At 35.1% G+C, this 26,749-nt stretch overlaps 2 protein-coding genes across 2 annotated transcripts; one reads left to right on the top strand and one right to left on the bottom strand.

Moving 5' to 3' along the window:
* Positions 1-104: 104 nt before the first annotated feature.
* On the bottom strand, positions 105-2,453 carry LOC132056212 (mitochondrial import inner membrane translocase subunit TIM8-like). The gene is made up of 2 exons (XM_059448307.1): positions 2,315-2,453; positions 105-455 (listed from the first exon to the last, which is right to left on the bottom strand). Exons 1-2 carry the CDS (start codon positions 2,360-2,362, stop codon positions 267-269), a joined length of 237 nt encoding a protein of 78 aa, XP_059304290.1. The 5' UTR covers positions 2,363-2,453; the 3' UTR covers positions 105-266.
* A 19,690-nt stretch (positions 2,454-22,143) lies between these two features.
* Positions 22,144-23,900, top strand: LOC132056210 (NAC domain-containing protein 83-like). Its single transcript, XM_059448304.1, has 3 exons — positions 22,144-22,524; positions 23,026-23,303; positions 23,560-23,900. The coding sequence occupies exons 1-3, from the start codon at positions 22,344-22,346 to the stop codon at positions 23,842-23,844; spliced, it is 744 nt and encodes a 247-aa protein (XP_059304287.1). The 5' UTR covers positions 22,144-22,343; the 3' UTR covers positions 23,845-23,900.
* Positions 23,901-26,749: the final 2,849 nt, after the last annotated feature.

Genomic DNA, 26,749 nt, shown 5'->3' with positions numbered 1-26,749 from the left:
AGCTTTTGTAAATTTGAACACACATTTAGCCTGAAATATTTTAAAAGAATTCACTAGTTCGGGATATAGGTGTATGAATGGCCTTGCAAATGAAGGGGAGGATGTGAGTAAAAATAAGAGCATATCTCTGCATTTAGTAATTTATGACATCAGTAACACCACAGGAACTGTATTGAGCAACAAGAAAAATTAACTACATGTTTCTTTCAAATTTCTTTGAGGAATCAAAAAGATCATTGTATCCATTTTATAAGGCCAATCTTCCTTCAGTGCATGCTCTGGAATCGTTTCATTATGACCATGCTCAGCTCCATGTAGCGTTGTGCACAATAACTTAAACAATTAGATTCGCTGGAACTGAACTTGCTTCCAGGAGTACCAGTGACGCATTTGTCCCAGCAGGAACTTGTAAGCTTTGCAACTACTTCATTGACCATGGCCCTTTCCTTCTCTTGCTGCATAAAGGAAGAAATCAGGTCCAAATATTAAAAAGGAAAAGCAGACGGCAACACTTAAACCGAGAACTGGCATCTTGCTAAATACTATATTCAAGTTGAGGCAACTAAATCAAATCAAGCAGCTAAGTCATTCAATCTTCTTCCAACACAACTAGGAACATGACATTGGTGGAGTGTTGCTTGACATCTTAAAACACTGCAGATAAGCCAGTGCGAAACTTTAACGCTCACTAATATAAGCTACTCCGCCAACAGCAAGTTAGCAACCCCCAAAGATAAGATGAGCAACACATTAAAGAAAAACCTCAGAATTTGGGTATTGTTGGGACTAATAGAGAGGTTTATTTTTAAAAATGCACATCGACTATATTATAACATCTAGCAGAGATGCTGCAACTAACACAAACAAATGAAGATAATGTCCTCAGTATATAACACAGGTGCTGAAAGGAAATGAGATGGGCTAAAATCACATCGAGAAATTTGTGTCAAAAGATTTACAATCTCTCGGATTCAAGAACATAACACGGTGGAAGTGAAAGATCCATAACAATGATACCAACTAGTTGGGATTTAATGCCTAGGCATAAGTTAATATTTTGAGCTCAACGAGAACGGAATTTAATGCCTGGTCTCACTAGTGTTCCACTTACATTATACTCCACTGTTTGCTAGGAGTTCTTTTTTCTTTTAAAGAATGTTGCAAGGAGTCTTTTAAAGAGATATAGTTCAGTATAAGATTTAGGGAACCTCTAGTTTTAGACCATTTTTAATTTGCTTTTAAAATACATATCATTTAATATTGAATGGAACACACTTGAACAGAGTAAAGTGGATATAGATGATTTCAGATAGTCAGCCCCAACTATTTTTTATTGTAGAAATTTATATAAAGAAAAATCAGCAATAAGATGTTCTTATCTGCTCTTGCACTAAAAGAGCTGCTAACCATATAAGAGTCTTAATTCTTCAACAACAGTTTGCCATAATAAAAGCCAAATCATATTTCTAGAATTAAGATCCTTTGTCTGCTCAATCTGTTAAGAAGAATATTTTAGAGAACACGGATTAGTATATGGACTTTTCGGGTTCTCTTGAAAATTTGTAGGCGTAATACATAAACAGGCCCTCAAACTTGGCCTCAGCTGGCAGGTATGCCCTCCAACTTTGAATGTGCACAAATAGGCACCTCAACTTGTATAAAGTTGAACGCGTAAACACAAATGCTGACGTGACACATAAATTTTTGAGGCGTACTTTATACAAGTTGAGGTGTCTAGATGATTATTTTGTACGTTGGAGTGTTCAACTGACAAAGTGGAGATCAGTTGAGGCACCTACTTGTGTACACCCAAAGTTGGAGGGCATACTTGCCAGCTGAGGCCAAATTTGAGGGCCTGTTTATGTATTATGCCAAATTTGTAATATGTTACTCTTGTAGGGTCTTGTCTGTTTCTGATGTAAAATTGTTGTACCTTCTTGGTACCTTTCTTTTAATAATACTTTTACCTTATCAAAAAAAAATAAAGGGTCTTGTCTGTTTCTGATGTAAAATTGTTGTACCTTCTTGGTACCTTTCTTTTAATAATACTTTTACCTTATCAAAAAAAAAAAAAAAAAAAAAAAGAAGCCAAATCATACATGGATACTACTTTTTCATACACAAATGTACGTACTGAATATGGTTCTCTAGCTGATTTCACTTGCTTTACTAACGGGATCAAAATGACAGACGTAAGAGAGTTTTAACAGTCTAGTAAAATCTACTGTAAAATATTATGTCAAAGAAGTGTTTGTAACCAAAACTGGAAGTGAATACACATCAAATAAAATATTTACATGATTGAAAAACTTACATTGAGAAGTTGCTCCAATTCGGCAGACTTTAAAGCTGAAGGATCCATGGAAATTTTTGGGTTAAGATTTCTTGACTTAGAACCCTATACAAAACCCTAACAATAAGTCGATTAAAACCAACGCTTTATATAAGATGGGCTACAATTTAGGCCCGTTGTTTTTAGTAGCGAATTCGGATAATTAGCCCATACAATTGGATACTTGAAATCGACGCTTTATGGGATTTGCATCAGGTAGTCAATTTTACTTATGCTATTTAAGTTAGAGCATTTTACATAAATAGCAAACATTTGGGGTTTGATCAAACTGTATAGCTAATGTTTCAATATTTACGTTCTGTAGCAAATCAGCCTAGCTCCCACATGTGTATTCAATTTTCTTTTTTAGCTGTATTTATGAATACAATAATTTTTTTTCACTGTATTCATGAAATATCTATCTGTATTCATAAACTGGCTTGTTGTATTCATGAATACAACGAGTAAAAATTGAATACATATACACCAATAATAACAAAAATACATCATATTTTCCGGTATGTATACAACAGATACAGGTAAAAAAATACAAGATAAAACATTCATACACCAAAAAATTAACAAAGATGCCATATTTTCCGTATGCATACGACAAATACAACCGAAAAGCATTGTATACACGGTAAATATACAACAAAATAAAGCGAAAATTTGGACTTTTCCGATCCGACCGGAAAAATTCCGGCGAATCTAGATCGACCGGAAAAAATTCCGCGAATCTAGATCCGATTTTAAAAAATTCCAAAGAATACGTATCCGACCGGTAATTTCACTTTGACGGCTCGAGAACAACAAAACCCTAGTAAAACCGGTCCCTAACCTTCTTTTGGCCATCGTATTTTCGCCTCACTATTTTTGTAGCGAAATCTCAAATTGTAAGTGCCTTCTTTGCTATTTGTATTTCGTATGGATTCCTCAAGCAAAAATGTGACTTTCTTTGACAATCCTAGATGTTTTTTCACCCGGACGGGGAAAAAAAGCCTCCCATTTTCGCCGAGCTCGGCGGCGGTGATGGGCGGCGGTGGAGGCGGGGGAGAGCGGCGGGGGGGGGGGGGGGGGGGAATGGGAGGGATGAGTTGAACCGAATAGTGGAATGAGTATTCTATTTTGTGTGTGTGTATATATATACGTGGTTACTAAATGGTATTAATACACAAATGTTTGCTATGAAAAGTAATTAAGTTAAACTATAGCTACTAAATGTCAATACCCACCATATGTTTGCTATATCATGTAGTTATCCCTTTAAGTTAATAGGATCGATCGGTTCAATTCGATTTTGAATGTTATTGATTTGACTTATCGATTTGTAAATATGTTATACCGATAACCGAGTAAATAAGATATCGATTTTTGATTTATCGGTGTTCGATAGTTAGAGATTCGACTATCGGTTCAACCGATACCGATATGGGTTGGACATTTATCAAGAGGACTGACAGGGTATTATAAAAGACTTATTCATTCTCAAAAGAAAACACTCCTCGATCATTTATTATACCCACATGGTATGTTTCATATATACCTGGGTATCATGAAGGACTGGTTCATCTCTTAAAGAAAAACACAATTCAATCCTCTATGGTACCCACATGTTATTATATTCGAAGTCCGCCAAATTGGAGCAATTTCTTAATGTAAGTTGGAAAACTTTTATTCAATGTGTATTCAGAATTTATGCTCTATATTTGTAACTTGATCTAGTTTTGGCTACAAATAATTTCTTGGCATAATATTTGAAAACTTTATTTGAGCATTATTCCTTTGGAAAGATAATATATGGGTATCATAGATGATATATAACATGTGGGAATCACCTATATAACTTAATCGTATAGGTTCTAATCCTTTCAAAAGTATTCTATCTATTCACAAACCTGTCTCAACTGGCGGGACTTGATATGTTTTACAGAGTTTTCCTACCTAAAATATTGCATAGTGTCTTTCTTAAATTTAAAAGGCAAAAACAATCTGTGTAACAATTCTTCACAAGCAAAAATGCAGTTCTTTTTGTTTTTGTACTAACAACTAACAAGCTAGTGTTAATTCTTGAAATTCATAAGTTTGGACAAATCAAAATGTGAAATAAAGTTTACATATGAGAAGCTCTATTATATACTCCCTCTGTTTCAATTTGTTTGAACCTATTTCTTTTTTAGTCCGTGCCAAAATGAATGACCTCTTTCCTAATTTGGAAACAAATTCACTTTATGAATGATTTACAAACCACACAAATTTTCAATGGGCTTATTTTGAACCACAAGTTTCAAAAGTCTTCCCTCTTTCTTAAATGTCGTGCCCAGTCAAATGGGTTCATATAAATTGAAACTGAGGGAGTATATCTTAAAAGGTAAACAGTCCTCTAAGCTAGCGTTTGGCCATAAATTCACAAAAAAAAAAAAAAAAAAAAAAAAAAAAAAAATTGATTTGGGTGAAGTTTTTCAAGTTTTAAAAATGTGTTTGGTCATAATTTTTCAAAACATATTTAACTTTTTGTTTTGGAAAATATGAAACATTACTTATAACCATAAGTTCTAAAAACTATCAAGAATACCCAACAATTCAAAACATATTTGCTAATCCCAAATTATGTAGAACATGATATTTTAATAATAACGGCTAATAACACACTTACTAGCTATTACAATTCAAATTACATACAAAGATTCATTTTTATCATCGCAACAGATTTCTACAGTTAGCAGAGCAATTTTTCCTAGGGTTTCTTCTTCTACTGTTTGGGCACAATTAGCTCGTTCACTTTATAGAAGAGACTGCTTTATTTGTGAAAATATGGTAGATACGGCTTTAATGGAGAAACATGATAGATATAATTAGTTGGGTCATAAATAGATAGGGCTTTTTCTACAAAATACAAAAGTTTGAGGTAGTTTTTAAAAGTTTTGAAAAGACCAAAACATAACTCTTGCCCCAAAAACAGGTTTGAGCCAGAATTTGAGATTTGAAGATTTATTTTTAAAATCTGTCAAAATTTTATGGCCCATTGTGCACCACAACACCATCAAAATATGCTCCCAAAATTTATGGCTAAACAGGAGCTAAAGATTTCTTTTCCATTAAATTATCCATCCAGTTTTATTTTATTTTTTTAAAACCTTTTTGGCCCTAGCAAACATATGGAGGGATATGTTTATGTCCTTTCCCAAATGGAATGACAATTTAAAGTTGTCCCTTCAATGAACTCTTCCTCGGAGCAATAGTTGTAATCCTGAAAAGCTAATCTCTGCTTCTTTTGTTGAAAAATTGAACTCCAGAGACCAAATTGAACGTCTTTAATTTCCGAAGATGTTGAATTACTATAGCTTATTTTCCTTAAATTTGGCGTGCAGTTCTTCCTGATTTTTTTTTTTTTTTGGTCCAAAGTTCTTAATTTGTAGCACCAATAACGTCATTCAACTGTATTGCCCACTATGGTATTGATTTACTAAAGAAAGAGCTAAGAAATAACGAAAGCGGAAAAAAGAAAATGCTTTTACAAGATTCTACAAGCATGGAGTGAAAAGTAAATGAAGCATTAATGCCTATAACAAGAATTTACCTGGCAGGCTGGCACTAACGGAGTAACGGTGCCCGTAACTTAAACCTTTTTTTTTTTTTTTGAATTTTTATTATATTGTACATAGGAGAAAAGGAAACGAAGAAAGCGATTATAAAGTGGGAAATTGAATCATTATCAACGAGGTAAAAATTCAGATAGTCAACTAATTGAACTATATAAGTCACGTTTAAGCAAATGTTCACTTTGAACGTGTGTGAGAATGAATCCGCGACTTTTGTAGTACAAAAAAAAAAGTTGAACCAAACTAATACAAAAATAAAATAAAATACATAAGTAGTTTTCACGCACTAATTTAGTGCGTGAAAGGACCAAACTGCAAAAGTAGCAGTTTGGCCTTTCACGCACAAAATTTGTGCGTGAATGAGCCCCCACAGAATTCCAACCTCTGCAATAGGATAAAGTACTCTTTATCCAAAAAGAGGTCCATTAGTTATTTGACACCTTGCAGTGCAATAGGATAAAGTACTCTTTATCCAAAAAGAGGTCAATTAGTTATTTGACCAAAGAGTTTTTTGCCATTGCATAGTTACTATGTACAAGTTGCTAAATTTGGCAATACCGAAAATAATTTCCTCTAGCCTATTCGTCAACCATTCTTCGCACGCGTCATAACCTAATTATATTTAATTAATCTTAATATTAAATAGACTAATTTTACGCAATAGCTTACCATTTTGGGTTTGGAAAATAATATTTCAAATGTTAAAAGTAGTAACATTTCGGGTGGTTTTCAATTAACAATTGAAAATTAAAAAGTAACAACTTCGAATGATAATATAGTTTATAGGTTATATGATATTTCAAAGTTTTGAAAACCACCCGAAATGTTAATTCAAAGTTTTTTTTTTTTTTTTTTCATTTCATGCAAAAATTAAATAAGTTATTATCTTCTTATTTGATAATATTAGGGCTTAAGATGAGATTTATTCATTTCTCTATAATAGTTCTTCATAATTAAAAGTTACTACTTTTTAACATTTGAAATATTATTTTCCAAACCCAAAATGGTAAGCTATTGAGTAAAATTAGTCTATTTAATATTAAGATTAATTAAATATAATTAGGTTATGATGCGTGCGTAAAGAATGGTTGACGAATAGGCTAGAGGAAATTATTTTCAGATTGCCAAATTTAGCAACTTGTACATAGTAACTATGCAATGGCAAAAAACTCTTTGGTCAAATAACTAATTGACCTCTTTTTGACAAAAAAGTACTTTATCCTATTGCACTGCAAGGTGTCAAATAACTAATGGACCTCTTTTTGGATAAAGAGTACTTTATCCTATTGACCTCTGGAATTCTGTGGGGGCTCATTCACGCACAAATTTTGTGCGTGAAAGGCCGAACTGCTACTTTTGCAGTTTGGTCCTTTCACGCACTAAATTAGTGCGTGAAAACTACTTATGTATTTTTTTTTTTTTTTTGTATTAGTTTGGTTCAACTTTTTTTTTTTGTACTACAAAAGTCGCGGTTCCGTGTGAGAATGGCCCGTATAATATGGACCAGTTATAACTTCTTTCCTACATTCTTAAACAATTTTGTTCTGGACAAAAAACTTCCAAAAACTGCTCATATACAGTAACTATTCTTAATGGTAGAATAATATATAAGAAAATATATTGGTTGGATCTCTAAGCATATTTTTCCCTTGAATTCATTGCATCATTATAGTGAGATTTTTGAGTGCTTAGAAGACTCATCGGAGTTGGAGAAAGCCAATACAGACATCGACCCTATTCTGTAACAATGGGAGGTACGTCGATCCTATTATTCCGCTACGATTTCGCTCTCTATGTGTTTAGACATTTTGTATTTGTGTAAACGTCTAACATCGCACACAAAACTTAAACTCATAAATAAATTAGAGTAAATTTTTACACATTTATAGCATTATATCAGGCTACTATTAGTCCATCAAATACAACAATTTATAAAGAGTAGATATGGTAACCTCGAAAATAAGGTAAATTATTTGTTATAACAAACTAAAATACTTCAACCAGATAAAAATTATTACACTATCAATTTATATACATCAAATCCAATAAATAATATCCGTGCATGAAATGAAGTACAAATGTACAATACAAGAGAGCTGACTTTTATGACTCTTTTTATAATGAGCACGCAGCTCCTCTTTTGGAGAAACAAAAGCTAATTCAGCAAACATCTTCTCAACGAAGCAAGGCACCTATCCAATCCAAATCAGTCAAATGCCCCTTCATCTCCTTTCTAAGGATCTTTGCTTTTTTTTTTTTCCTCTTTCTCAAAGCTAAAAAAAGCATATAGCTTTTTCTTCCTTTCTTTTAATTTGTCACTTTCGAGCCAAAAGATTTTCAAAAACAATTCTGGCCCCAAAAGAAATGCCACTTATTCACTGTACCAGATTTCACTCTGCCGAATTCTCTCACTAATTAATCAATTAATTAAAGAAAAGATGATTGGTGAGGCAATTATAATTATACTTAACAAAGAAGAAGAGGAAGATGTGGGATGATGAGCTTTTTAAGTCGGAATTCCAATACCAAAGTGAAAGACTATACATCTATTAGCTGAATGTAAAAGTAAACATTATGACATGAGGTCATTTTAAATGCAAGGAAAAAAAAAGGGGGACAAAGATTTCTCTGATGTTGCAAAGCTACTCCCTAGCACGGTTAATTCAATAAAACTGAACCTTTTTTCCTTTTTCTTTGTCCAAAAAATTGATCTTCCTTTGATGATTCTTTTTTCTCCTTCCAAATATTCAGGAAAATAGAAGCTACTAATATATACCTACATGTTATTTCAACCAGAATTTGGTTCTCTTATTGAGTAGCTACTCCATCTTTCCACACCTGAAACCTTTTCTTTAGCCACTTTTCTTTATGTTTTTATATAGTGTATATGTGTGTGTGTGTGTTCATATGTTTTCCAGCTTAATCACTATTGCTTTTTATAGAAAAATAATGAAACATTAGTAAACGTGAACATAGAGATGGGGGTTAGACATGCACTATTGATGGTTTACTTTACTGCTTTTTATTACTTTATAAGTCTGAGAAAAAAATAATGCATTTGCTTATATGGATTATGACTCAATTGTGGCGAAAATGCAGTCACAATAAAGTAAACCATAGCATGCTCTTAAAGCATAATCTAAACCAACAAAAAAAAAAAACATTATATATTATATGCATTTACATATAAATTTAAGTTATATATATTTAGTAGCGTAAAATTTTTATACAACCATTGTGATTTGACTGATCATACCGAGTATTTTTTTTCAGAATATCATACTAAATTTGATAGATCAATGTTTTTAATGGGAGTCAATTCCTTAAATGGTCATTGAATTTATAGAAAAGTCCCACTAAAGTAATTTTTAATTTTTTTTTGGACAATAAGGTAATCAAACTATACTCATATTTGAAAAAAGTAAAACAATCCATTTTTGGACATAGGGACCCTTAACCTATTTTTTTAAAATATAAAACCCATTTCGATATTTATAATTTATTTTTAAAATGTGGAAAATATTAATTCAAATTTTTTTTTTCAGAATATTACAAAATTGTGTCTATAGACAATAAAAGGACGCAGTTGAATGGTACTGTAGAACTGAGCACGGTGCTTAACTACATAATTTTTAACTAATTGTAAATCATTTTCCCTGATATATAAAATGTTTAACTATTAAAAAGTCAGTATTTACTATTTTTATTTTCTTGGAGATGAGGTTGTATTATTTTAATTTTATTTAAGTTTTATAAATAAGTGGATTACAATTAATATAAAAAATATACAATTTACTGTAAAAATATTTTATACAGCTAATTGTAAAAATGAACCAAAAATATTTTATTATTTAGATAGTAATATATAAAGTTTTGGAAAGCATATATACAGTTAATTGTAATAATATTTTCATTTTTACAAAGCAGCTATCCAACACGATCTTTTTTCTTGAGAAGATTTATCCAAATATTCTACCAATAAATCAAGTTTATTCTAATTCTTACAAACTAATTATAATAATAACATGCATCATGCATCTATATAGCGTCTCATGTATTTCAATTATGTCCAAGCACTTCAATTCAGTAAAAATATTAACTTCCGGCTTTGAGAAATAGAAAAATATCAAAATAATTTAAAAGAAGTTGATATAACAGAGAAAATCGTATAGCATACTGAAAGTTTGAATGATTATATTGTTTTATTCTTATAGCTTGAAATATTATGTTGAATATTTTTATTTTATTATTACAATATGAAATATATTAATTTGAACAAGAATTTTGGAGTATCCAAAAATTGTGCCTAGGTAATGAATTTTATATCTTAAAAAATTGGTTAAGGGTTCTTATGCATGTCCAAAAATGGATTGTTTTAGTTTATTGGAAACAAGGACATGGTTTGATGATCTTATTGTCTAAAAAATTCAAAATTTACTTTAGTTGGATTTTTCTACAAGTTCAATAACATAACCATTTGAGGAATTGACTCTTCTTAATAGTGTAAAAATATATACAACAGTTCCAAGATGGGATAGTCACTATAGGTGCTAAATATACTAACTTTACTGCTTAAATACACGAGGGCATGATACTTTATGGGGCTCGTGCATCTTCTCCTTTTCTTTTCTAATTACGGTGTACTAATTTCTAATTCAGGTGCAAAATGTCAAACGGTGCAAGTGAACGAGCGGTCATTTCTTTTAATGACTTTAGTTTTTTACATGCTTTTGAAATATAAAGTTAGAAAAGATACATGAATCTTCTTTTTTCTACGTAACATTATTATGTTCTAACATTTAATTTTTCAATATTCTTTCTTTAAGTTTAGGTAGGAAACGACTTCCAAATTCATTAATAATTAGATAACTAATCTATAGATAATCTACTAGTAGTATACTGTAAAGAGAGTGGACATTGATCAACAAGAATTTATCATGAAGTATCACTCAGAGCTCAATAGTAAGTGAATAAGTTAAATCTACGGAATTGATTAACTAGCATCCAGTTCCCAATAAAAAAAAATAAAAAATAAAAAGGAAGAAGAAAAGCATATATCTCAAGCTAGTGTATTTCATGTGGAGAGAATTCTATTCCCTTTGATGAACTTGCTCTTGTTGTCCGCTTTTATTACAAGCTACTAGTATTACGTTGTGTGCGACATCTAAAGAATCTCAATAGAAAGCTTTTGCTTCTCTTTGAAGTTCTTAAGGACGACATAAAAGATTAACGTATGCAAAAGTTACCCAATCTTGACAAAGAAAAAGAGAGGCAAAATAAAATAAAATAGAGAGGAACTTATGTCAATACCTAAAAAAAACCTTTAACTATATATCCACGTCTTGTCAGTTTAGTGCTTAAACTATAAGGTGTTGTTGTTACCCCCTGAACTATAATATTTTCTATCAATCCGTGTCAAGTGACATGACTCTCTTTGTTATCTGGAAGTCAGAAAGTAGGCCAAAAAAGAACGTGATGAGTTATGAGTTTTGATGATTGACATATGAATCAGGGACTAGGTCCCCTAGGCACTGTATGACTGTGACAGCTGTAAAGCTGCGGCACTGTTCCGACTTACAGAGCCACAGCAGGATAGACGGACCATGCAATGTCTCTATCTATGTCACATGCTTCTCACATGCTCCTCACTCGGGCCCCTATATAAATAACATGTTGGCATTTGTTTGACCTAGCAACTCAAAACATATTATTCTCATTGTTGAAAAGAGTAGCCGCCACTGCCTTCTCAGAGCTCTCAAGATCAAGACTAAATAACTCCAAGGACCAGATCCCAATACTGAAGATGTCTTAAGTCCTAGGTTATTTTAGTCTTTATCTTTTGGTCTAAATATTGTAAACCTACACTTCTTTTAAGAAGGGTTTTTCTAGGTGTTTGGTTTATTAAGCTTTTCGTGTTGACACGTAACTATAGTTAGTTATGATGAGTTGAAGTTCAGCTAGAGGTAGTTGAATTAGTTTGGTTCTTGGCTAGAGTTAGTCAAGTAAGTGCTTGCAATAGAGGTACAGTAAGAGGAGGGATTAGTAGGCTAATTCCTTGGTTGCAAAAGGCTTATAATCTAAAAGACGTTGCTCAGTTAGTGAAGTTGGAAATCCTACTAGGGTAGGTCGTGATTTTTAATTCCTCGAGCAAGGATTTTTCCACGTAAACATCGTATCTTGTTTACTTTTATTTTAACTTGAGGGAACAAATAAGGTACCTGGTCCCTTATTTGTTTTGGTGGAAGCTTAGTTTCTATCAATTGGTATCAGAGCGGGTTCTTTCTAAAAGGGTAACACCTAGAAAGGATCTCTCATTATGGCTGCTCCACCAAACTTTGAGAAAGGACAGTCAACCACGAGGCCTCCAAGATTTAATAGAAATTACTATGGATGGTGGAAAACTAGAATGCACGACTATTTGATGGCTGAAGATTCTATGCTTTGGGACATCATTCTTGATGGTCCTTTTGTTCCTACAAAGACTGATGCTAAGTCTGGAAAGCAAGAGGAACAATCCAGGAAAGAATATACCAAAGCTGATAGAAAAGTCATTGAAAAGGGGTTTAAGGCAAAGAAGATTTTACTGTGCGGTATTGGACCAGATGAATATAATCGTGTTTCATCTTATGAAACTGCCAAGGAAATATGGGAAGCTCTTCTGACAACTCATGAAGGAACCTCTCAAGTCAAGCAGTCCAAAATAGACATACTCACCACTGAGTATGAACTATTCAGAATGAAGGACGATGAGTCGATTCAGGATATGCACACTCGCTTCACCTTCATTATCAATGAGCTTCACTCTCTTGGCGAAGTCATTCCAATCAACAAGCAAGTTCGAAAAGTACTTGGCGTTCTGCCAGGATCTTGGGAAAGTAAAGTTAATGCCATAACAGAAGCCAAAGATCTGGAGAAAATGGCCATTGTTGACTTGATTGGAAATGTCAAAACTTATGAGGTAAAGAAGAAGAAGAGCTTGAGAGACGGGAGCCAAAGAAAGAGAAGAACCTGGTCCTGAAGGCGGCCAAAAGTGACTCAAGTGATGATGAGTCTGATATGGCCTACATTACAAAAAGGTTCCATAAGATGATTCGTAAAAATAGTGGATTCTCTAAGATGGGAAGCTCTAGCAAGAACTTTAAACAGAATGACTTATGTCACAAATGTGGAAAGCCTGGTCACTACATCAAGGAATGCCCTCTCCATAAGCAAGACTATTACAAAAAATTTGACAAGGGAGTGAGGAGGAACCAGGTCCCTGATAAGAAGTTCAACAGAAGAGATGTGGCCGACAACTTGGTAAAGCAGGCTCTAGCTGCTTGGGGAGACTTCGCCAGTAAATCTGATGATGAAGATATAGGGGATATCTCCATTATGGCTATTGAAGATGAACTTGTGAACTATGAGTCCATCTTTTCACTCATGGCCAAGTTGGAAGATGAGGATGATGATGAGAATGAAGAGGCAAATTTCTTTGTTGTTCAAAAGAATCTGAAAACTTACTCTCAAAAAAAATTAATATCTCTTGCAAATATGCTAATTGATACCTATCATAACCTTATCAATGAGAGAAATGTTCTAAATGAAGAGATTGACGGATTAGAACAAGTAAGGGATGATATGGTAGTAAACATTGTGGACTTAAAGGAACAAGTTGAAGTGCTAACTAGGGATAATGCCTTGTTGTTTAGTCAGATGAACAAATGGGTGAATACTCCTTCTAAGGGAAAACAAGTGGGAAGTGAGATTTATTTTGAGCTTGATAGTGAACTCAAAATGTCTAAAATGAACTTCTCTAGTGAGCTAGAAAGAAATAGGCAACTTCAAGAGGATCTAAGCCGCGTGAAATCTGAACTTGATAAGTCTCTTCATTGGACTTATTCCTCTGACAAAGTGGCTATTATGTGCAAGGGTAATAATGGCAAATAGTGGGTTGGTTATAAAAAAAAAACCAAGACCCCATTTAACCCTCACAACAAGTATGTTTCTGTAGCGGATAACTGGCTTTGCACCCAACACTGGTCATTATAAGGACTCTTGCAAAGCAAGATTTCAGTCCATGCATAGAAACAGAGATGGCTGGACCTGGTCCCACAAAATGAAATCTGTGCTGCCTGCATGGGTGAATGAAGCTCTTATTTATCCATTCTATGACTACAAGAGACCCAAGTTAGCTTGGGTTCCTAAGACTGACCAGTAACATTGTGTGCAGGCCAGGGTGAGAGGGGGCAGTCAAAAATAGTTTGTTGATAGTGGTACGTAACTAATAACGTTTATATGTCGGTGTCTTAATTCGGTTTCAAAGCACATGACCGGAAGGATGGAAAATTTTCTCTCACTCAAGGCCTTGAAAGGTGAGAGTGTGTCATTTGGTAATGGGAAGAAAGGATATATTCTTGGTATTGGCAAAATTGGCAAGACACTTTCCTACGCTATTAAAATGTTTACTACGTGAAGGGTCTAAGCTACAGTCTGCTGAGTGTGTCACAAATATGTGACAAAGGAAACAAAGTGGAGTTCTTGTCTCATGTGTGCACTATCACCAATCTCAAATCTGGAGAAGTGGTACTAACAACAAAAGATCAAGAACATCTATGCAACAGACTTTGGCTCATCTGATGATGGTGATTTAACATGTCTCAGTGCTGGGGATGATAATGTTGAGTTGTGGCTTAGAAGATTAGGACATGCAAGCTTCCCCTTGCTGAACAAACTGGTGGCAAAAGACCTGGTTCGTGGGCTACCAAATGTTAAGTTCAAAGATCACAAAGTGTGTGATGCATGCATAAAAGGAAAGCAAGTCAGAACCTCTTTTAAACCAAAGAAGGAAGTAAGAACCTCTAAGCTACTGGAGCTTCTTCATATGGATCTCTGTGGGCCTATGAAGATTCAAAGTAAAGGTGGAAAGAAGTACATTTTTGAAATTGTTGATGACTTTTCAAGATTCACGTGGACCTTGTGTTTAAGAAACACGGATGAAACATTCCCTGTGTTTTTAGCCTTCATAAAACAGATTCAAGTGAAGTTGGGATATCAAGTTGTAAGCATAAGATCTGATCATGGCACTGAATTTGACAATGCAAATTTTAATGAATTCTATGCTGAAATAGGATTGGTCACAACTTCTCTGCTCCCAGAACACTTCAGCAAAATGGTGTTGTGGAAAGGAAAAACAGGACTCTTGAAGACATGGCAAGAACAATGCTAATTGCTAGTGATGTGGCCAAAAGCTTCTGGGCAGAGGCTATCAACACAGCTTGTTACTTGATCAATAGGTGCATGATTAGATCTTTGCTTGAAAAGACTCCCTATGAGCTGCTAAATGGAAAGAAACCCAAGCTAACTTACCTTAAGGCCTTTGGATGCAAATGTTTGATTCTTAATAATGGCAAGGAAGCCTTAGGAAAGTTTGATGCTAAGAGTGATGAAGGAATCTTTCTTGGATATTCTTCCTACAGCAAGGCATATAAAGTTTTCAACAAGAGAACTCAAATTATGGGAAAGTGTGCATGTGATCTTTGATGAAACAGATGAGTTGGGGAGCAAAAGGATACAAAGGGATGAGGCAGATCATGGAGACCTTTCAATTCCAAATGAGGTCTTGGAAATACCAATGGAAAGAAAATGATGAATCAAGTTGAAGTAAGTAATGAAGAAGATGCAACAGATCTTATAGATGATGCAAAGGTACCCCGTCCCTCTATCACTCCACTTGAGGCCGAAGATAGAGTTGTTGATATTGTGTTAAGCACTCCAGTGCTGATCAGAGAAGTGGAGATCATGCATCTCTAGATGTAAATGATGGTTCCAATGCGGAGGCACCTGGTCCCTCAAACAGCGAAATTCAAGTACCCAGCTAAAAAAACATAAAAATTCTCACCTCTTGAGAATGTAATCACTTCTTTGAACTCTGGCATCCAAACATATCTAAGGCAAGAAACATGTTTGCCTACTCCGCGTTCATTTCCCAAATTGAGCCCAAAAACATCTAGGAGGCATTGAAAAATGCTGACTGGATTAGTGCTATGCAAGAAGAGATTCATCAATTTGAAAGGAACAAGGTGTGGCTCCTGGTTCCTAGACCCATGTATGTGAAACGCACGTTGATTGGGACTAGGTGGGTGTTTCGTAAAAAACTTGATGAGTTTGGAAACACTACCAAAAACAAGGCAAGACTGGTAGTTCAAGGGTATAATAAAAAAGAGGGTATTGACTATGATGAGACGTTTTCACCAGTGTTAAGGATGGAGGCAATCAGGATTCTGATTGTATTTGCATCCCATATGGAGTTTAAATTGTTCCAAATGGATGTCAAAAGTGCATTTCTTAATGGATATTTGAAGAAGAAGTCTTTGTCAAGCAACCTCCTGGCTTTGAAAGTCCTCCATCGGTGGTTTTGAAAGTCATGACCATCCTGAGTTCAATATCTCTATATATCAAACTTTAACCTTGTAAAAAAAGCTTTATGGTTTAAAGCGGCATATCTTCTTGACAAAGCTATCTATAGTTTAAATGAAAGATTGAAAGATTGTCAAAATTTCTTTTGAAAAATGGTTTTACAAGAGGAAGAATTGACAACACTCTGTTCCTAAAGAAGAGAGGGAAGAATCTGTTGATCGTGAAAGTATATGTTGATGACATCATTTTTGGTGCTACTCTTGATTCCTTATGTGAAGAATTTGCTGAGCTCATGAGGAGTGAATTTGAAATGAGCATCATGGGTGAGCTAAATTTCTTCCTGGGTCTACAAGTCAAGCAATCTCAAAAGGGCACCATGATTAGTCAACAAAAGTACATCAAGGAGCTGCTTAAAAGGTTTGAAATGGAAAATGCAAAGCCTATTAGTACCCCTATAGGAACTGCTACTAAGCTGGATATGGATGAACCTGGTTCCTCGGTGAATGAAACCATGTATAGAGGTATCATTGGGTCACTGCTCTATCTAACTGTAGGGTTGTGTTCCAGGTTTCAATCAAGTCCTAAAGAGTCTCACTTGAAAGCTGCAAAAAGAATTTTGCGGTATCTTAAAGGTTCACCGGACCTGGTCCTTCTCTATCCCTCTGGAGACAATTTTGAATTGATTGGTTATGCTGATGCTGATTATGCTGGTTACCTGGTGGATAGAAATAACACCTCTGGATGGAACATTTTCTGGGGTCATGCTTGATCTCATGCGGTACAAGGAAACATAATTATGTGGCTCTCTCTACTGCTGAGGCTGAGTATGTGGCTGCTGCCTCTTGTTGTGCTCAATTGTTGTGGATCAAACAACAACTTGAGGATTTTGGTGTCTTTAATGCATGTGTGCCTTTGATGTGTGACAATACAAGTGCCCTGAATATGGCAAAAAATCTGGTGCACCACAAGAGAACCAAGCATATTGATGTGAGGCATCATTTTCTAAGAGATAATGTGGAAAAGGGGTTGATCTGTATGAAGTTCTGCATCACAAAAGATCAAATTGCAGATATTTTCACCAAGGCACTAAGCAGAGAACATTTTGAAAGAAATCATTTGGAGTTGGGCTTGATCAAGCTCCACTAGTTATCCTTCAATGATTGGCTATGTCAAGAGAGAATGTACAATGCTCTAAGTGTTTTTTGGAGACATCTGACTCATTCTTATACTGTTAAAGGTATACTCACATGGCACTCTCAGGACAGCCAAAGCACTGAAGCCTATGTATATTTCAGAAGTTTTTGCCTAAGCTTTATCAAATCAATGTAGTTAAAGGACCTGGTCCCCTTAACTCCGGTTAGTAGTCCTTTCAATACTTATATGCTAGTATTAAACTGTCAAAATGCCATGTCATTGTTTGTCCCCGCTTCCTTTCACAATCCAATGTCGAATCATCACACCTTTTCAGAACCGACCCGACTTAATTGAAATGGTTTGTTTACAAATAGGAACCGGTTCCTTCACTCTCATTTAAAACCCAACCATAAAAGTTTCATTCTCTCTCTCACTTTACTCTCAACACTCAGTCTTCATCGTCCCCATCTGCTCTCATCAATTCAACCATGTCCAACAACGAAGTTCCACCTTCTAGTGTCTCAGAAATCAACCCTTCCTCTCCCAAACTGTGTACTTTAACCAACCAACAAACGAGTTCATCATCTCCCACCGTTTCCCTTCCCAAAGAACCAAACCCTATAACGTCTTCTCCAAAACCTGTTGTTTTCTCTAGAACTCGTAAAAACCAAATCCCAAAGAAGTTTGTGCCTACTCCCCCATCCTCTGAGAAACCCAATTCAGAAGAAAGCACTCCTACTATGCCGACCTCTTCCAATCTTGAGACATTTGTCAATGCTATTGCAAAGGACGACGGCATGGAGGTAACAAGTCAAGGAATGGAAACATAGACTGCAATTGAAAAGGGAGACTTAAGGGAAGTTCCTTCAGATTCAGGTAATCTAACTTCTCTTGCAAATGTGGATGTTTCTGGGGTTTTTGATATGAATGTGGCAATGGGTGATGGAACAAAGAATAGTGTAGAAATGTCTCCACTGAACTTGGAAACAGTGGGGGTTTGGGCACTGAGGAAGTGGGTGCTTCAACTCAGGGGGAACAGAGCAGTTTAGGTCATACTGTAGTGAACATAGGACCTGGTCCCTCCGCAATAGCATCTGCCTCTCAACAAGTGTCTACAATTGTAGTTCCATGGAAGGAAACCACTCCTGAACGGAAAGCCTCTTCAGAGGAGGAATCTGGTTCCTCTAACCACTCTGAAAGGGTTAACTCTAAAGGAGATGAACTAAGTTTTGATGATGATATTATATTGAGGTCTGTATATAGACAAAGGTCTGGGAATGCTAAGCAAATGAGAAAGAGGGAAAGCAAAAGAAAATATTTTGCTGATAGGAAGCTTTCTTCTAAGCAAAGAAAGAGGCCTCCCACTACAAGGCAGAAGTCTAAGGCAAGATTAGACTCTGCCTTACTGGTTAACAAAGCAAAGACAACTAGTCAAAGGAGGAGGCGAGTTCACTTTGAAAATCTAGATAAGTTGAGGGATGAGGAGAAAGTAATTGCTGTGTCTGATGGCGAAGAAGAGGGGGAGGAAACCTCCTTGGTCAGGCAAAAATCAAAAGGCGAAAAGGATAAAATAGTGGCAGTGGAGAGGATGGTGTCAAAATCCCCTCAGAAAAGAAAAACGGTTATAGTAAGGAGGCAAGTTCTTCAAAAAGGAGGAAAGTCAATATCGAAGGACCTGGTTCCTCAATGGAAAGTACGCATGCACTGGAAAAGGAATGACAACGTAATCTACAAGGCCAGAAAGTGTTATTGGGAAGGGTAATTGATCCAGAAATTATCGACCACACAGCGTTAGAGGATTTGATGGAAGTGCTCAAAGCTCAAGAACGGGAGCACCTAATGGAAGGTCCTGCAGTAGCCTATGAGAAGGAAGTAGCCGATTTCTTTGTAAATATTTAGTACACTGATGACTACTCATTGGTTTTCCAAGTTGGTCAGGTGGAGTTCACACTAAATGAAGAACAGTTGGGGACAATTCTTGGTGTTCCAATTGCTGGAGTAAGTCGACTGCGGAGGGAGACAAGGCTACTGCCAACTTCAAACTTCACATTGTTAAAAGGGGCGAGCATGTGACCACTGAGACAGTTTGTAAGAAACAAATGACGTCTCAGTATCAATTGCTCTTTGACTTTGTGAACAAGGTCATGCTTTCTCGCACTGAGAAACGATGTATTGCTTCTAGGATGGACTTGGTCCTTATGGAAATTCTGGATGGTGGCCATTCGCTCAACTTACCTGGCATTATGCTGCAACACATGATCAAGGTTGTGGATATCAAGGACGGTAAGCATGGTCTGCCCTATGGCTTTCTTCTCACCAAAGTGTTTGAGCATTTCAATGTGCCTCTTGGTAAAGCCTCCAAAGGGACCAAGAAGCAAATGTTCTCTATGTCCACTCTGGAAGAGTGTGAATGTGTTCCAAAAAAAGGAGGAGCAGGGACCACATCCACCATATCTGGTCTGATTGAAGCAAATGAAAAGATCTTGGCGGATGTCGAGAGGTTGCGAGTCGAGAACAACCTTTGTTAAAGGCGAGAAGGCAAGCTTAAATCACCGGTGGTGATATAGCACCAGAGTTGGCAACGGTGCGAGAGGTTAACTCCGGTCTCATGAAGAAAATTGCCGAGTTTCAGGAGTAAATCTTGGCTAATCACAAGGGTGCGAATGCTAGACAAGGAGCCTGTTTGGAGCTTAAAAAGGTTAAAAGTTTTTTCGCCATAAAGAAGCCCAATTATTTTTTTGTGCTTATTTTAAGCACAAAATAGCTTAAGGAGGCCAAACATTCAAAAAAGTTAAAAACAGCTTATAAGTTGTTTTCAATTTATAAGCCAATCCAAATGGGCTCTAGACATGATGTTCAAAGCTTTCAACCCTGCCAGTTCTTCCAACCCTATCCAACCTTGATCCTCTATTCCTTCATATTTTTTCCCTCTCTTTGATATTGGCATTCTGACGTTTGTTCTAGTATGTTTGTATTGCATTGATTACTATGTTTTTATACTAAATCTTTCGTATGCTTGGCACATTCTCTGATTTTGTTTACCTATGCTTCTATTGGTGCTTTGCTGTTCCTGTTAGTACTCATGCTGCGTTGCCCAAGCAACCTAGTCAATGTTTCTGAACTTCTTATTGCTTGTGCATATCCTTATATCTTTTCAATGATGCCAAAAGGGGGAAGATGTGTTAATGTTAGTTTGTGCAAAAGGAACTTGGTTCTCTGAATGAACACAAAAACATTTATGCTACATGTTGTTGGGGCCAAATCTGCAGGGGGAATCTGGTTTTCCAAGGGAGCTTCACTTACGAGTTTGTCATCATCAAAAAGGGGGAAATTGATGAGTTAATGAGTTTTGATGACTGACATATGAATCAGGGACCAGGTCCCTTGGGCACTGTACGACTGTGACAGCTATAAAGCTGCGGCACTGTTCCGACTTACAGAGCCACAACAGGACAGACGGACCATGCAATGTCTCTATCTATGTCACATGCTTCTCACATGCTCCTCACTCGGCCCCCTATATAAACAACATGTTGGCATTTGTTTGACCTAGCAACTCAAAACATATTATTCTCATTGTTGAAAAGAGTAGCCGCCACTGCCTTCTCAAAGCTCTCAAGATCAAGACTAAATAACTCCAAGGACCAGATCCCAATACTGAAGATGTCTTAAGTCCTAGCTTATTTTAATCTTTATCTTTTGGTCTAAATATTGTAAACCTATACTTCTTTTAGGAAGGGTTTTTGTAGATGTTTGGTTTATTAAGCTTTTCGTGTTGGCACGTAACTATAGTTAGTTATGGTGAGTTGAAGTTCAGCTAGAGGTAGTTGAATTAGTTTGGTTCTTGGCTAGAGTTAGTCAAGTAAGTGCTTGCAATAGAGGTATTGTAAGGGGAGGGATTAGTAGGCTAATTCCTTGGTTGCAAAAGGCTTGTAATCTAAAAGACGTTGCTCAGTTAGTGAAGTTGGAAATCCTAATAGGGTAGGTTATGGTTTTTAATCCCTTGAGCAAGGATTTTTCCACGTAAACATCGTATCTTGTTTACTTTCTGTTTTAACTTGAGGGAACATATAAGGTACCTGGTCCCTTATTTGTTCTGGTGGAAGCTTAGTTTCTATCAGAACATTTATGAATTATAAATAATTTCTTGCATTATCAGGCATGATTAACATATTGTACCAAGTAATATTAATAATCTATCTTACATGACCTACCTATATAATTTTTTTTATAAAAGTTTAAATTATATATACCATTGGTGTAAAGAATTCTTTTGCACTATCTTGTTGTCATCCAAACGGTGTTTACAGGTATACCTCCTTAAAATATGAAATTGTGTAATGTTGCGATAGACAATGACATAATGGTGTATAAAATCAATTATAGCGACTGTATACATAATTTAAACTTTTCTAATTTAATAGTGAATAAGTAAAACTAAACTCTTTGGATATAGAAGGAACATGAAAGGTAATTGGGAGATTAGTTTGTGTTGACATATATGCTGCTGGAACTTCTAATAGAAGCATACGCAACGCAAGGAATCGTAAGGATTAAGAGTTCAAACTTTGTTTACTTTTAATATAAAAAGAAAAGATACTTTTGTCCCATGATCAGGAAGGGTTCCACCCCTCTACACCTTAGAAAGACAAAAAAAGCTGCGTATAGAAAAATCCCTTTGCTTTGCTCTTACTATAAATAGTCATTACATACTGCTGCTTCTACTCACCCGTAGCTCTCCTTAATTCCTTCTATCTGGCATTAATTAATTTCCATCTTATAACTAAAAACATTGAGAGAGTTTTGTCAAGTTGATTAGCACAAGGATTTGCTTACTGATAATTAAATTAGTCTCCAGTAAGTAGAAGATTTAATTGATGGACAAGTTCAACTTTGTGAAAGATGGAGCAATAAAGCTTCCACCTGGTTTTCGATTTCAGCCAACTGATGAAGAGATTGTGTTTCAATATTTGATTCGCAAAACATTTTCTTGCCCTTTGCCAGCTTCTATTATTCCTGAAATCAATATTTGCAAGCACGACCCATGGGATTTGCCTGGTAATTAATTAACTTTGTTCTTTCTTCTTTTCCTTACTTAATTTCTTCATTTTGCTCTTTCCAAAATTCTTCTTAGAAAGTGTTTCCTGTCATAATCCTTATGTTAGCAAATAACTTGGTTTAGAGTTTGAAAGAATTGTCCTTAAGTTAAAGTTTCAGATTGGTGTACAAGCAAAATGGTTTGCTAGTTGATAGAAAGTACTACTCCATAAAATATCATTGAGAAAAGCATCTAGGTAAAGATTACAGAGTTCGACCCTGAACTAATCAAGAATAGTACTTTAGGGTTTAAAAATTGCATCACACGAGGACACAATTACATGCGACTTGCATATGCATGCATGGTTAAATATTCTTTGAAAATTGATCCAACGAAACTTAATCGAACTGAATTATTGATTCCCCTATATATAGTTAAATAAGCAAGACAGTTTGCGCCGACTTTTATTTTGACGTTAAAACTGATTTTGCTAATAAGATGCATTTACTTTGATGATACAGGAGATATGGAGCAGGATAGATATTTCTTCAGCAACAAGGAAGCTAAATATAGGAATGGTAATAGAGCGAACAGGGCAACGTTAGGTGGCTATTGGAAACCAACTGGTTTAGACAAACAAATAACATGCTCTAAAAGAAAGCCAATCCTAGGGATGAAAAAGACTCTTGTTTTCTATAAAGGAAAGAGTCAAAATGCTTCAAGAACCGATTGGATTATGCATGAATATCGCCTTGTTCTCCCCAAAAATCCACCCTCCAATTTCAAGAATCCCTCTCAGGTATCTAATTTTCTCTTCTAAGTTTAAAAGTAAGCAAAACTATTTTAGTGTATAATATCATATCAAGAGCGTAAGCAGAATTTCGTACATGGAAGTAATGTCGGTCTATTGTCATAATTCGACTTTAAATAGTTTAGCTTGGGACTCGTGGGGTGGTTTTTAAAGCTCTATTTCATGTCCCAAATAAATAGTTGCATTGAATTATCCCATGTCAAATATTTAATCTAAATTATCTATATTTAATTTGCATTTGCAGAGTTCCTTGGTTCAAATTGGCAACTGGGTTCTTTGTCATATATTCTTGAAGAAACGAAATGGAAAATGTGATCAAGAAATTCTTGAGGCTGGTGATGAAAATTGTTACAAGGCTAGTGAGCATGTCCAAATAGCAAAACCGATATTGTATTATGATTTTATGAGGGGAGATTTGGCTGCTTCCTCTTGCTCTTCTTCTTTGAGTAATGATGATTCAAGTGAGGTTTCTTCAAGTCCAACTACTCTAGTCGATCAACATGAAGAAGCTACTAACCGACCTCTTTGATGTACTTCCAATATCTTCGATGCAATAATAATATTTTGTTGTTTTCTTTGAAACAATTTTTTTTTTACTACTACTGAGTGTTTTTTTTTTTTTTTTTTTGGGTTCTCATACGTCGTCAGGGTTAACTGCATTCTCACTTATATATACTCCACGAACCTTAATTTTTTTTTTTTTTAGACCAATAAAAGACATTTCATTTCTCAACAAACCAAACAGAAAGTTCAGATGAAGAGAAGACAATATGAAACAATAACAAGTCCACTTAGCAGAAACTGAACAAAGCAACAATATTGAATTTTGAAAACGTTTTTAGGATTCATACTGTTCCTCAGCGCCCTCCTCATCATACTCTTTCTCATCATCTGCTGTAGCATCCTGGTATTGCTGATATTCTGCAACCAAATCATTCATATTGCTCTCGGCTTCAGTGAACTCCATTTCATCCATTCCTTCACCTGTGTACCAATGCAAGAAAGCCTTGCGCCTGAACACACGAACCTTAATTAGCTTTGATGTACCGTAGATAAATTTTATTTTCTTTCTATCGCAATATTATTCGACATTGACTATATTTAGTCCACGTGCTTAATGAAGAGTACTTGTGTATCTTTTAGTACTGTATTTTTCGCTTTAGCACGTATTTCATCCTTTAGAATAATTAAAAGCTAAACTCATTCAAGCGCTAATTTTATACCGTAAATAATGCACATACATATAGTGGTAGGTTTTTTTAATTATCAGAAAAAGAAATAATCCACTTTTTGTTTCTTGCTCTCAAATTTGATAAAGTAATGTCAAAGCCAGAAGATTTCAGAACAAACAAAGCTGGTACAAAGGACAAAGGCCCACTCGAAAATTAAGAAGAATTTAAGTTTTATATACTATTTGTGCGTAAATAATTTTTTACATCGGCAGATTATTCAGAGAATACCTACAAGTAAGACTTTATAAGTTTGGGATTTAACATCTTGAAAATAAAAATATATTATTTGCTATAACATGTAAAGATGATATGATGATGTAAATATAGACTGACAATATATACTTAAACTCAATTAAGAAATAAGACGGTAATAAGGAAAGGCTCAAGATCAATGGAAAAGTCAAGCAAGTATAAATTATCGGGAAATGGTTAAAAGTATCCGCTCTTTATATTGTACAAAATATTTTCATATATATTGCCATCTTTAAATTATTGTCATTAGCAAAATTATTAATCTTATAGTATTTGATTTTTCCCTGACAGATAGTAACTTCAAATATAGAGTAGAATCTAACGTAGAGAGCAAATTTGCATTTTAATTTTTTCGATGTATTTTTACACGTGGAATTGACCTGATCCACCCGGAAACTTGGTTGAAAATCAAGTTCAAATACAAGATGATTTGCTAACGACAAGGATATGAATGATCCTAAAATATAATGGAATAAAATTAAGATATTTAACAAAATAAACGGGTAAATCCAATTGTGGACCCAATTTTTGTTTAAGGCGTGAGTGCTCAAAGCTTTTAATTTAAAATTGTTACTTCCTGAGGATGAATGCTCAGTCAATATATTTGTAAGTTAATTTCTACTTTCTAGTACAAAAATATACGGATAAAACACAATGGACATCCCGCCACAGGATAAATCTGGACCTTTTCCCTAAAATTTACCAAATTCAATGGCAATTTTACTTAGTAGTTAAAACATGTGCATAATTCAATAATTTTAGGAAGTAGGGTTAGAGATAATATCTTCATTCCATGTAGTAATATATACTGTAGTATATTGGATGAAAAGCGAACTGAGGTATAGTAAAAGACAGATGCAATATGCATGTGAATGAGAAAATTAGAAAGCGCTCTCGAGACAAATAAGTCAACTAATGCAATGAAAAAAAGGGAATTATTTCCAACTTTTCCACATAATTTTCTTGCTAGAAGAAGCTGCGCTATGAACGAATCAAAGAGCTTTTGGAATCAAAAGGTAGTAACTTTTTGTTATTTTTCTGCTGAAAAATGATAAAAATTAAAAGCAGGGGTTGGGGAAGAAGCAAGCAAGGTATATACTCTTTCTTTTACTGTTATTCTGTGCTAAATATATTCTTTCTTTTTATTTTATTTCACTTTTCTATACGTTAGCAGCAAAAACTATACGAACCCAAAGAACATTTGCACATGCTCTCATTTTATTCTTTCTTTTAGCGGAAAACTCTTTCGAGAAATGAAAAGTTTCCCACCCTCAAGAAAATGTAAAGCCGCAAAGTTTTTCTTTTTATTCCCCCTCTATTAAATTTTCATTTAATCACGGGAAAAGAACGTCGTTGTGCTCTGAAAACAAAATAATTACCCGTTCATTCTCCATAGCCTCTTACTTTCATGCTCCTGAAACTATACCCGAAATGCTCCCAAAATTATGATACGAACATGGTAATAAATATACTGAGATGGTATTATGTTCATTTATTCAAAACACTTTTCTGGGAAAAAAAAAAAACATCTATGATACCATCATCTTATGTACATATACTGTGATGGTATCATGGAGGACTGCTTCAGTCCTTCAATGAGACACTCCTCGGTCCTCCGTGATACCATCATGGTACATAATATACTAGGACGATATCATGGAGGACTGCTTCATTCCTTCTCTTAGTCCTCCATGATACCATCATGATATATAAATATACTGAGATGATATCATGGAGAAAGGTTTTGAGCTTGGGGTACTCGGATAAATATTTTTGATCGATTGGGTAAGAAGCGAAATTAATTTAGGAGGGGGCATGAGCAGATAAATATTTTACACTTTAGGAGTATTTTGTGTTGCTTCTTAATCATTTTTTGTGCGGATTGCCCTTCAAAGGCACTAGTCCTTAATTTTTTCCTCTCAAATTGGTGATCAATTTTTGCTCTTCGCT

This window comes from Lycium ferocissimum, chromosome 5, assembly GCF_029784015.1.
Source record: "Lycium ferocissimum isolate CSIRO_LF1 chromosome 5, AGI_CSIRO_Lferr_CH_V1, whole genome shotgun sequence".
NCBI lineage: Eukaryota > Viridiplantae > Streptophyta > Magnoliopsida > Solanales > Solanaceae > Lycium > Lycium ferocissimum.
This window is presented reverse-complemented; position numbering and strand designations above follow the sequence as displayed.

Coding starts and splice junctions, on each gene's coding strand:
- LOC132056210 (XM_059448304.1), top strand. CDS start 22,344: ATGGACAAGTTCAACTTTGTGAAAGATGGAGCAATAAAGCTTCCACCT. Junction 22,525..23,025: donor CGACCCATGGGATTTGCCTG/GTAATTAATTAA, acceptor TTGATGATACAG/GAGATATGGAGCAGGATAGA. Junction 23,304..23,559: donor ATTTCAAGAATCCCTCTCAG/GTATCTAATTTT, acceptor TTGCATTTGCAG/AGTTCCTTGGTTCAAATTGG.
- LOC132056212 (XM_059448307.1), bottom strand. CDS start 2,362: ATGGATCCTTCAGCTTTAAAGTCTGCCGAATTGGAGCAACTTCTCAAT. Junction 456..2,314: donor AATTGGAGCAACTTCTCAAT/GTAAGTTTTTCA, acceptor TCCTTTATGCAG/CAAGAGAAGGAAAGGGCCAT.